Source organism: Pimephales promelas, chromosome 3, assembly GCF_988280905.1.
Source record: "Pimephales promelas chromosome 3, fPimPro1.hap1.1, whole genome shotgun sequence".
Taxonomy (NCBI): domain Eukaryota; kingdom Metazoa; phylum Chordata; class Actinopteri; order Cypriniformes; family Leuciscidae; genus Pimephales; species Pimephales promelas.
Window position 1 is genome coordinate 4,514,580 of NC_142771.1, and position 12,100 is coordinate 4,526,679.

General features: G+C 45.5%; 2 protein-coding genes across 2 annotated transcripts in view; both read right to left on the minus strand.

The window, feature by feature from the left end:
* Positions 1–12,100, minus strand: part of LOC148981888 (uncharacterized) — a 12,723-nt gene continuing 623 nt past the window's right edge. The window contains exons 2-9 of the mRNA XM_089129080.1: positions 7,798–8,070; positions 7,419–7,706; positions 7,056–7,340; positions 6,494–6,565; positions 6,326–6,391; positions 1,226–1,498; positions 847–1,134; positions 1–768 (exon numbers count right to left, since the gene is read on the minus strand). Coding sequence (XP_088985206.1) covers positions 476–768; positions 847–1,134; positions 1,226–1,498; positions 6,326–6,391; positions 6,494–6,565; positions 7,056–7,340; positions 7,419–7,706; positions 7,798–7,993 — 1,761 coding nt within the window. The 5' untranslated portion in view covers positions 7,994–8,070 and the 3' untranslated portion in view covers positions 1–475. The remainder of the gene's footprint in view (positions 769–846; positions 1,135–1,225; positions 1,499–6,325; positions 6,392–6,493; positions 6,566–7,055; positions 7,341–7,418; positions 7,707–7,797; positions 8,071–12,100) is intronic.
* Positions 8,018–12,100, minus strand: part of LOC148981889 (uncharacterized) — a gene marked incomplete at its 3' end in the record, with an annotated part of 22,455 nt that continues 18,372 nt past the window's right edge. Inside the window, exon 16 of the mRNA XM_089127561.1 lies at positions 8,018–8,070. Within this exon, the coding sequence (XP_088983687.1) occupies positions 8,018–8,070 (53 nt within the window). The remainder of the gene's footprint in view (positions 8,071–12,100) is intronic.

The following is a 12,100-nucleotide window of genomic DNA, read 5'->3' on the forward strand; positions in this document are numbered from 1 at the left end:
CATTTGTAATAAGTAAAATTAAGGTTAACATACACTTGACGGCACTGTGCACAAGGTGTTTTTGAATACGTTTCGTCTACATGAAATTTTAATTTGGATCGAGCTAAATTGGATCCATTGATGTGTTTACATAAAGGCTTTTCAGTCTGATTGAGACATCAATACAATTATAAACTGATTATTTGGGTACATGTAAACTAAAAAACACACTATAGCCAGAAGTTGCAAACAATACATTGGCAGCGTTAAAATGATTTAAAGTAGAGCTTAAAAAGCATGTTAAACCAGTTTACACTGCATCCACTTCTGAAACGGCGTGACTATATAATATAAATGCAAAAACTATCTATATAGTTTTTAAAAAAAAAATATCAAAAGTTTAATTAAGGATATCGCAAGCAAACAAAATCCCTACTCAAAATATATTGTTTTAATCCAATATCGGGTGGCATTTCTGTCTTTCTATGTAACTGCTTTAATTACCCAATTTGGCGATAATTGGTTCTTTGATGCTCTTGTGGGACACAAAACAATCATATTCATGTCTTTCTTCCTCCTTGATCTCCACACTCTTCCTCAGCTGATAGGATCCATCATGGTTTGGTCTGACTCCTGAGGATTCAATCTCATCATCAGGCAGAGATGTGCAATATTTCCTAATGGTCATCCTCAAGTCTTTGGGGTAGAAGCCGTTGGCCAGACAGGTCATTTTCAGCTTGGTTTTGTCACCGATAGACTTCTTTGCAAACATATGAACCTTCGGAGGAGCTGAAAACACAGAAATCTGTTCATCAATATTATTCATCATCTGAGGATGATCCAACAAATACAAACACATTTACTCACAGCCGTTTCTGAGCTCCTCGTCTCCATATTCTCTGAATTTGTTGAGCCAGTCCACACACTCTTTCTCCAGGTAACCTTTGGTGTATTGGTTTAGGATCGGCACATTGTCCCATTTTGTCTTGGTTGGTAGAGCTGCTTCAACTGAGGCGACCCATTGAGACTCTCTATCATCAAAAAACAGGAAGTTTTCTCCATCGTAGCCGTACTCAGAAACACCTTTGAGAAAATTCACTTGACTTCCCTGCTGCTCAACTTCACAACCGTGTCTCCACTGAAAAACATGAAGATCTGAAACATGAAGAATCAAAATGTTTGTAAGATGATAACAATTATAAAACTAGTATGTTTAAGAATGTTTAACGGTATGAATGTTCCTCACCTGATTGATTATGCCCCATGCGCTCCATCAGAATCTTGATATTGACGTTAAACCACTGTTCTTTGCTCTTTCTCGACTGAGTGCCTTTTTCCCAGTAATCCTCCTGCATTTTCTCCTTCATCCAGTCCTGTGTGGGAATCTTTCTCTTTTCTTCACTATTGTAATAGTCGATCTGTCTGTCGTCTAGCAGACCCATAGCAGTGAATTCATAGATGCCCGGCCGATACACACGTTTGGACAAACTAGTGTAAATGTAATACAGCGAGTGTCTCTCTGCAATGAAGAGGAACAAATGGGCATAAAAAGTATTCAGCTAACCTATGAAGGTGTCATGGTTGGGTTGCAGAAATGAAGACAAATGGATGAAACACAGCAGTTTTGTATTTATTTAACAAAAAAACTCAGAGCCAAAAAACAAGAAAAGAACAACCAAGCAAAACACAACACAGACAACTGAACTGAACCAAACACAGAGCTCAAAGTCCCGGTCAACTGGAGGTTGTCTGCTCTGAAATGCTATTCGGTTTGACGGCGTGGGTTGAATATATCCTCAACCACTCCCCTCCAACCATCAGTTTGATATGAGAGATGGAGAGGAGCTGCGATAAAATTAAATAGACCTAATCTTTATTGACATTATCAAAATTATCGTCAGGTGAAACAGATGATCAAACAATAAAAGACTTAGGAGGCTTCCACACTGGTAGTTGCAATACTAATGTGAAAGCTGTCATGTGAACTCAGGAGCACACCTGGGTACCAAACCTAAGACATTTGAGCGAGAATGAGCCTGCAGTGTATTTATGGCAGCGAGTGCAATCAGAGTCTCCTAAAAAGTCATCTTCATGCAATGCAATGCACATACAGTAAAAACAAATATTGTTTACTTTGCTGTGCATAATAGCACCGAATTGACAATATATTGACCTGCGTTCTGTTCTATTTCGTTCTTACCGACCGCCAGAGGCAGTGCTTCTCACTAGATACTTTCTCTCATTGCAATGCATAGGTCAAGTCTAATACAATCAATGTCCCACGTGACCAGGATGACTCGGTTGCAACTTCAAAAGCAAAGCCTTAATCAAGGGGGCACAAGGTCCAGCCAATCCCTTCAACTATCACAGGAACTGCTGACTTGGGCCTTCCCTCGCTTTGCAAGCATCAGAGCAATGCATATCCCAGGGGTGTCAAACGTGGTTCCAGATTTCTTGTCGCGCCGCAGAATTCCATCGACGGAGTGGAGGCTCAACCCGGAGGTGGTGGAGATGATATGGCAGCGGTTTGGCAGGGCAGAAGTGGACCTATTTGCCTCGACAACAACGAGCCACTGCCGTCTTTGGTTCTCTCTAGCAGAGGAATCCAGTCCGCTGGGGCAACATGCTCTAGCCCACGCCTGGCCTGATCGGTTACTCTATGCCTTTCCCCCGATACCGATGATCGGGGTGACTGTTCACAGGGTTCTTCAGGAGCACCACAGGCTGCTGCTAGTGGCTCCAAACTGGCCCGGGGAGACCGTGGTTTCCAGTGATGTACAAACTCCTAGACAGGAATCCTTGGACCCTTCCCAGGAGAAAAGATCTCCTCCAGCAGTTGGAGGGTCATATTTGGCACCCGAACCCAGACCGCCTGAAGCTCTGTGTGTGGCCTCTGAGGGGCCGGAACCACTCTTTGGAGCGTGCGATCAAAGGGTCCAGAACACCATATTGAACTCTAGAGCACCTTCCACCAGGAGTGCTTATGCCTTTCGATGGAAGCTTTTCTCTGAGTTGTGTTCAGAGCAAGCAGTGGTCCCAGAGCACTGCCCTGTTCCTCTGGTTTTTCGTTTTCTGCAGTCACTATTAGAAAATAATAGAGCAGCTGCTACTCTGAGAGTTTATGTGGCTGCAATTTCAGCACATCACGTACGAATAGATGGTCAGCAATTGGGTTCTCATGCCTTGGTTACTCAGTTTCTTAGAGGTGTTCAGCGACTGTGCCCACCTCAGTCCGTTAGAGTTTCTTTATGGGACCTGGGCCTAGTATTAAAGTCTCTTACATTGCCACCGTTTGAACCTTTAGAGCACAGCGATCTGAAGTGGATCTCATTGAAGGCAGCGTTTCTCTTAGCCATTGCTTCGTCTAAGCGGGTGAGTGAACTCCACGCCTTATCAGTTAGCACATCCTGTATGCGTTGGAACGCAGATGGCTCAGTCGTGATGTTATGGCCCAACCCAGCATTTCTCCCCAAGCGGCTTTCTGCCCTTTTTAGAAACCAGGCTATTGAGCTGGCAGTGTTTAATCCTCTGATGTCAAGTGCGCTGGAAGGAGATGGAAGCACACTGCTGTGTCCAGTAAGAGCTCTCCGAGGATATCTGAGGGCCACGGAAGTTGTTCGGAAATCAGACCAACTTTTTCTTTGTTACGGGGGCCCAAAAAGAGGTCAGCCATTCTCAAAGCAGAGATTGTCGCACTGGGTAGTGGAGGTTATCACCCACACTTACACATCTAATGAATGTCCAGTGCCTTTGGGGGTGAGATGCCATTCGACGAGAGGAATATCAACATCTTGGGCTGCATTAAAAGGGGTCCTTCTAAGTGACATTTGTGCAGCAGCTACGTGGTCATCAGCAACAGGGTAAATGTGGCTGCTTCTGGTAATATTGGAACAGCCGTCCTCTCCGGACCCTCAACTTCCTCTTAACGGTGAGTAGGTCCTCCTCGTGACCTTGTTGTTATAAGTCATCCAGTGTGAAGCACTGCCTCTGGCAGTCAGTAAGAACGAAATAGAACGAGAGTTACGTATGTAACTGCGGTTCTATGAGTTCTGGATGACGGCCAGAGCTTTCTGTCACTCGGAGTCAGGTGAGAAGATTCCGTAGGGATAGTCTGCAGGAAGTCGCGGGATTAAATAGGGGAGCACCCCGAGTCATCCTGGTCACATGGGACATTGTTTGTATAAGACTCGACCTATGCATTGCAACGAGAGATAGTATCCAATGTGAAGCACTGCCTTTGGCGGTCATCCAGAACTCATAGAACCGCAGTTACATACGTAACTCTCATTTTCTATCATGCCGTGTGCATGTTTGTGATGATGTAAGAGAATAACCGTAGTAGGTGAGAGAGGTTAAGGTGGGGGAAGCAGGGCAGGTAACATGGATCAACACAAGAAGCAAGGCAGAGCAGAAGGGGACTGAAGTCAGCGAGGAACTGAGGGTGGGAGAAGCCAACACAGGCAGGATGGCCAGGATGCAGTCGATGGAGGGAGGAGCCATGGGGAAGGTTGGGCAGCTGGACCCAGAGATAAGACTGACCGAGATGGAGCTGGCAGTGGAGATCCAGTTGGAGCTGCAAGACTGTATGGACTGAGCAATGAAACAGGTCCTGAGGGAAGGCCAGAGCCGGAGTGATGAGTAGCTGAGGTGGAGCCAGGGAGTCGGAGAACTGAAGCACAGGCTTAATAACTGTGGATCAAGGTGGAGATGGAGAGAAAGAAGAGCCCAACAGAGTCAAAGGAGAGGAAGGACAAGGAACTTGTGAAGCACTGGAAGTCTGTGGCGTAGGCAGAGCAATGACTAACCAATGTGGAGCGGAAGGGATGAGTGGAGCCGACAGGTCGACATACCTAGTAGTGATGGGCATGGAGGTCCTAGAAGGACAAGGCTTCTGAAGGAAGTGGGCATTAGAGGGCAGGCCAATAGGAAGACCATCAAAGAACTTGCCACAGCTGCTGAAAGGAGTAGTCATGGCCCGTGGTTGAGAAGAAAGTCCTTGTGGTAAATGGCCGAAACACCCAAAGAACCCAAGGTTGTGTCGTAAAGGAGGAAACATGACTAAGTGGTCACTAACGACACCCCCCAACTAAGATCATGTATAAAAACCCACTCAAGACAAGCATCGGACTGAATCAGTTGGGATTGTATTATCTAGTCTTTATTATGTATTTTGAATATCTGGATGAAACCAGTGACCGCTGCAAAAAGGGCAGATAACAACCAGGGAAATATCTGGTGAAGCCTTGGAAAGACTGCTGGCAGGATCCATCACAGTAATTTGGATCCACCCATTTATGGCTGTGAAAACTTCAAGAGGTAGAAAACCCCCTGAGTCTGCGAGAGTGAGCAAGAAGACTCACCAGCAGATAACGCGGCAATTGAAGACGCGACGGAAATGACAATGAGTAAAACGATCAGTACCATAGCCGATGGATGAACAACGCTGGCAGGACACACTCTGCAAAGCTGCAGATGTGGATAGAAACAGATAACATCGGAGAAGGGGCTTAAGATCCATCAGGGCTGGAAGAAGTGCATGAGAGAGCTTAGCGAGGGGCCTCGCATTGTCCAATACTTCCTAAGAGGTAAAGGAAATTAAATCGAGTAAAGCCCAATGGCAGGACAAGTACCACAGTCCACAGGGCATCAGAACCCCGGATGAAGCTACAACTAGTACTACACACCTACAGTCCTGAGCCTGGTGGCCAACCATTCAAAAGCAGCTTTTAGAACAAAGGATGGATGGATGGGCACAAGCCTCAAATCCTCTTGCCTAAATCATGCCAGCAAAAAGGGTGGGTAACAAGCAATTCACACCTTGTCCGTCTTCTAGAAGGGCTGAAAGGAGATGTGGAAAGAAGCTTGGAGAGTATGGTGGAGATCATCTACAGCTACAGAGTGGAGAGATGTGGAACAAAAAGCAAGAAACAAGACCACCAAGAATCCACCAGCTCACGGCAAGCAGTGCAAGAAGGCCTCAGACGTGGAAAAGGTTGGTTTTGATGCACTGCAGGCCCATAAAACCCACTCAAGACAGGTAACATCTAGTCTTTATTATGTCATTTGTATCTGGCAGAAGTGGTGAAGCACGACTAAATCAGGGCAGAAATTGAAATCCTTAACTGTGCACAGTCTAGTGTGCTTTAATACCTTTAAAAAACATCAACATTATGACAGACCATTCAATATTCGCTGAATAAGTACATTTAATAACTGTATGTTTACAATAAACAAGCCACTCCAGTAAGAAGCCCTGAATGTAAATTAATTTCTCCTGTGTTACTCTAGAGCCTTTGGAGAAACAGATATGAGTGACAGCACTGATATTGAATTAAAACATAGTTACCAGTTAGGACTTTCTCCAGAGCAACAGTCGCACTGGCGTCTGCTGTTTCACCAACACACTCTCGTCCTGTTGGAGAAAAAGTGAAAATTCAAAGTCCATCTCCAGTACTGCAGTATGAATCTGTTTGAAAATGTCCCTGTAAATGACAAAGCAACAGCTCAAACATACCATCAGGTTCTTTCTTAAGTGAAGGTCCTTCAGCATTAGCAGCGCCGGCACTCAGTGATTCTGTAGCTTGTCCTGGAACACCACAATAAATTAAGTGTAGTGGCAGTGAATTACTTTTCTCACATATAATATTTCATAAAGGTTTAATGTTGTCAGGCCAAATAATATTTATTCACATAAATAAAGCTAAATTCTGAATAATATCCAAATAAATGATTATGATGCATATGATTTAATGTTTCATAATTGAATCAATTATTTTAAGTGCTGTTTTCACAACTACAACTTGTAAGACTTTTTATGCTTTTTGTTCATTTACACAACAGTGCATTGTGGGGGACTGGAAACGCAAAGTTCTAAAAACGGGTTTCAAAGTGCAAGTGTTTGAAAATGACACCACGATCGTCTCGATGTAAATTACAAAAAACACAAATTTGTCAAAACTGTGACGTCATGCGCAAGTGTGTTTCACAGTGCATTAACTACATGGTCACATGACAATAAAAGTGTACGGTTGCCAAGATACATGAGGTGGGCCAATTTACCCACTGACTCATCTTACCCCACTTTCCCCTAATTGGTTCTTTGATGCTCTTGTGGGACACAAGACAATCATATTCATCTCTTTCCTCCTTCTTGATCTCCACACTCTTCCTCAGCTGATAGGATCCATCATGGTTTGGTCTGACTCCTGAGGATTCAATCTCATCATCAGGCAGAGACATGCGATATTTCCTAATGATCATCATCACGTCTTTGGGGTAGAAGCCGGTGGCCAGACAGGTCAGCTTCAGCTTGGTTTCGTCATTGGTATTCTTCCTTTCAAACATATGAACATCTGGAGGAGCTGAAAACACAGAAATCTGTTCATCAATCTTATTCATCATCAGCTGCTGATCAAACAAATCCAAACACATTTACTAACAGCCTTTTCTGAGCTCCTCGTCTCTAAACTCTCTGAATTTGTTGAGCCAGTCCACACACTCTTTCTCCAGGTAGCCTTTGGTGTATTGGTTTAGGATCGGCACATTGTCCCATTTTCTCTTGGTTGGTACAGCTGCGAAAACTGGGGCGACCCATTGAGACTCTCCATCATCAAAAGACAGGAAGTTTTCTCCATCGTAGCCGTACTCAGAAACACCTTTAAGAAAATTCACTTGACTTCCCTGCTGCTCAACTTCACAACCGTGTCTCCACTGAAGAACATGAAGATCTGAAAGATGAAGAATCAAAATGTTTGTAAGATGATAACAATAATAAAACTAGTATGTTTAAGTATGTTTAACGGTATGAATGTTCCTCACCTGTATCATTGTGCCCCATGCGCTCCATCAGAATCTTGACATTGACATTAAACCACTGTTCTTTGCTCTTTCTCGACTGAGTGCCTTTTTCCCAGTAATCCTCCGGCATTTTCTCCTTCATCCAGTCCTGTGTGGGAATCTTTCTCTTTTCTTCACTATTGTAATAGTCGATCTGTCTGTCGTCTAGCAGACCCATAGCAGTGAAGTCATAGATGCCCGGCAGATCCACAGGTTTGGACAAACCAGTGTAAATGTAATACAGCGAGTGTCTCTCTGCAATGAAGAGGAACAAATGGGTAAAAAAAGTATTCACCTATGAAGGTGTCATGGTTGGAAAAAGCCAAAAAAAAAAAAACAAGAAAAGAACAACCAAGCAAAACACAACAAAGACAACTGAACTGAACCAAACACAGAGCTCAAAGTCCCGGTCAACTGGAGGTTGTCTGCTCTGAAATGCTATTCGGTTTGACGGCGTGGGTTGAATATATCCTCAACCACTCCCCTCCAACCATCAGTTTGATATGAGAGATGGAGAGGAGCTGCGATAAAATAAAACCCAGTCCTCTATTCAATAACTTCCGATTCACAGAGAAATTAAATAGACCTAATCTTTATTCACATTATCAAAATTATCGTCAAGTGAAACAGATGATCAAACAATAAAAGACTTAGGAGGCTTCCACACTGGTAGTTGCAATACTAATGTGAAAGCTGTCATGTGAACCCAGGAGCACACCTGGGTACCAAACCTAAGACAGCCTGAAGGAGAACATGTGATTATGAAGGTGAATATGAAAGCAACACAGACTTGGGTGCGCACTGCACATGAACATGTTTTAGCCGATTACGATGTATTTACTTCAGTAAAACAAATATAAGAGATGACAATGTTTCTGATTTACCTCAGATTTGAGCGAGAATGAGCCTGCAGTGTATTTATGGCAGCGAGTGCAATCAGAGTCTCCTAAAAAGTCATCTTCATGCAATGCAATGCACATACAGTAAAAACAAATATTGTTTACTTTGCTGTGCATAATAGCACCGAATTGACAATATATTGACCTGCGTTCTGTTCTATTTCGTTCTTACTGACCGCCAGAGGCAGTGCTTCTCACTAGATACTTTCTCTCGTTGCAATGCATAGGTCGAGTCTAATACAATCAATGTCCCACGTGACCAGGATGACTCGGTTGCAACTTCAAAAGCAAAGCCTTAATCAAGGGGGCACAAGGTCCAGCCAATCCCTTCAACTATCACAGGAACTGCTGACTTGGGCCTTCCCTCGCTTTGCAAGCATCAGAGCAATGCATATCCCAGGGGTGTCAAACGTGGTTCCAGATTTCTTGTCGCGCCGCAGAATTCCATCGACGGAGTGGAGGCTCAACCCGGAGGTGGTGGAGATGATATGGCAGCGGTTTGGCAGGGCAGAAGTGGACCTATTTGCCTCGACAACAACGAGCCACTGCCGTCTTTGGTTCTCTCTAGCAGAGGAATCCAGTCCGCTGGGGCAACATGCTCTAGCCCACGCCTGGCCTGATCGGTTACTCTATGCCTTTCCCCCGATACCGATGATCGGGGTGACTGTTCACAGGGTTCTTCAGGAGCACCACAGGCTGCTGCTAGTGGCTCCAAACTGGCCCGGGGAGACCGTGGTTTCCAGTGATGTACAAACTCCTAGACAGGAATCCTTGGACCCTTCCCAGGAGAAAAGATCTCCTCCAGCAGTTGGAGGGTCATATTTGGCACCCGAACCCAGACCGCCTGAAGCTCTGTGTGTGGCCTCTGAGGGGCCGGAACCACTCTTTGGAGCGTGCGATCAAAGGGTCCAGAGCGATCTGAAGTGGATCTCATTGAAGGCAGCGTTTCTCTTAGCCATTGCTTCGTCTAAGCGGGTGAGTGAACTCCACGCCTTATCAGTTAGCACATCCTGTATGCGTTGGAACGCAGATGGCTCAGTCGTGATGTTATGGCCCAACCCAGCATTTCTTTCCTAGCGGCTTTCTGCCCTTTTTAGAAACCAGGCTATTGAGCTGGCAGTGTTTAATCCTCTGATGTCAAGTGCGCTGGAAGGAGATGGAAGCACACTGCTGTGTCCAGTAAGAGCTCTCCGAGGATATCTGAGGGCCACGGAAGTTATTCGGAAATCAGACAAACTTTTTCTCTGTTACGGGGGCCCAAAAAGAGGTCAGCCATTCTCAAAGCAGAGATTGTCGCACTGGGTAGTGGAGGTTATCACCCACACTTACACATCTAATGAATGTCCAGTGCCTTTGGGGGTGAGATGCCATTCGACGAGAGGAATATCAACATCTTGGGCTGCATTAAAAGGGGTCCTTCTAAGTGACATTTGTGCAGCAGCTACGTGGTCATCAGCAACAGGGTAAATGTGGCTGCTTCTGGTAATATTGGAACAGCCGTCCTCTCCGGACCCTCAACTTCCTCTTAACGGTGAGTAGGTCCTCCTCGTGACCTTGTTGTTATAAGTCATCCAGTGTGAAGCACTGCCTCTGGCAGTCAGTAAGAACGAAATAGAACGAGAGTTACGTATGTAACTGCGGTTCTATGAGTTCTGGATGACGGCCAGAGCTTTCTGTCACTCGGAGTCAGGTGAGAAGATTCCGTAGGGACAGTCTGCAGGAAGTCGCGGGATTAAATAGGGGAGCACCCCGAGTCATCCTGGTCACGTGGGACATTGTTTGTATAAGACTCGACCTATGCATTGCAACGAGAGATAGTATCCAATGTGAAGCACTGCCTTTGGCGGTCATCCAGAACTCATAGAACCGCAGTTACATACGTAACTCTCGTTTTCTATCATGCCGTGTGCATGTTTGTGATGATGTAAGAGAATAACCGTAGTAGGTGAGAGAGGTTAAGGTGGGGGAAGCAGGGCAGGTAACATGGATCAACACAAGAAGCAAGGCAGAGCAGAAGGGGACTGAAGTCAGCGAGGAACTGAGGGTGGGAGAAGCCAACACAGGCAGGATGGCCAGGATGCAGTCGATGGAGGGAGGAGCCATGGGGAAGGTTGGGCAGCTGGACCCAGAGATAAGACTGACCGAGATGGAGCTGGCAGTGGAGATCCAGTTGGAGCTGCAAGACTGTATGGACTGAGCAATGAAACAGGTCCTGAGGGAAGGCCAGAGCCGGAGTGATGAGTAGCTGAGGTGGAGCCAGGGAGTCGGAGAACTGAAGCACAGGCTTAATAACTGTGGATCAAGGTGGAGATGGAGAGAAAGAAGAGCCCAACAGAGTCAAAGGAGAGGAAGGACAAGGAACTTGTGAAGCACTGGAAGTCTGTGGCGTAGGCAGAGCAATGACTAACCAATGTGGAGCGGAAGGGATGAGTGGAGCCGACAGGTCGACATACCTAGTAGTGATGGGCATGGAGGTCCTAGAAGGACAAGGCTTCTGAAGGAAGTGGGCATTAGAGGGCAGGCCAATAGGAAGACCATCAAAGAACTTGCCACAGCTGCTGAAAGGAGTAGTCATGGCCCGTGGTTGAGAAGAAAGTCCTTGTGGTAAATGGCCGAAACACCCAAAGAACCCAAGGTTGTGTCGTAAAGGAGGAAACATGACTAAGTGGTCACTAACGACACCCCCCAACTAAGATCATGTATAAAAACCCACTCAAGACAAGCATCGGACTGAATCAGTTGGGATTGTATTATCTAGTCTTTATTATGTATTTTGAATATCTGGATGAAACCAGTGACCGCTGCAAAAAGGGCAGATAACAACCAGGGAAATATCTGGTGAAGCCTTGGAAAGACTGCTGGCAGGATCCATCACAGTAATTTGGATCCACCCATTTATGGCTGTGAAAACTTCAAGAGGTAGAAAACCCCCTGAGTCTGCGAGAGTGAGCAAGAAGACTCACCAGCAGATAACGCGGCAATTGAAGACGCGACGGAAATGACAATGAGTAAAACGATCAGTACCATAGCCGATGGATGAACAACGCTGGCAGGACACACTCTGCAAAGCTGCAGATGTGGATAGAAACAGATAACATCGGAGAAGGGGCTTAAGATCCATCAGGGCTGGAAGAAGTGCATGAGAGAGCTTAGCGAGGGGCCTCGCATTGTCCAATACTTCCTAAGAGGTAAAGGAAATTAAATCGAGTAAAGCCCAATGGCAGGACAAGTACCACAGTCCACAGGGCATCAGAACCCCGGATGAAGCTACAACTAGTACTACACACCTACAGTCCTGAGCCTGGTGGCCAACCATTCAAAAGCAGCTTTTAGAACAAAGGATGGATGGATGGGCACAAGCCTCAAATCCTCTTGCCTAAATCATG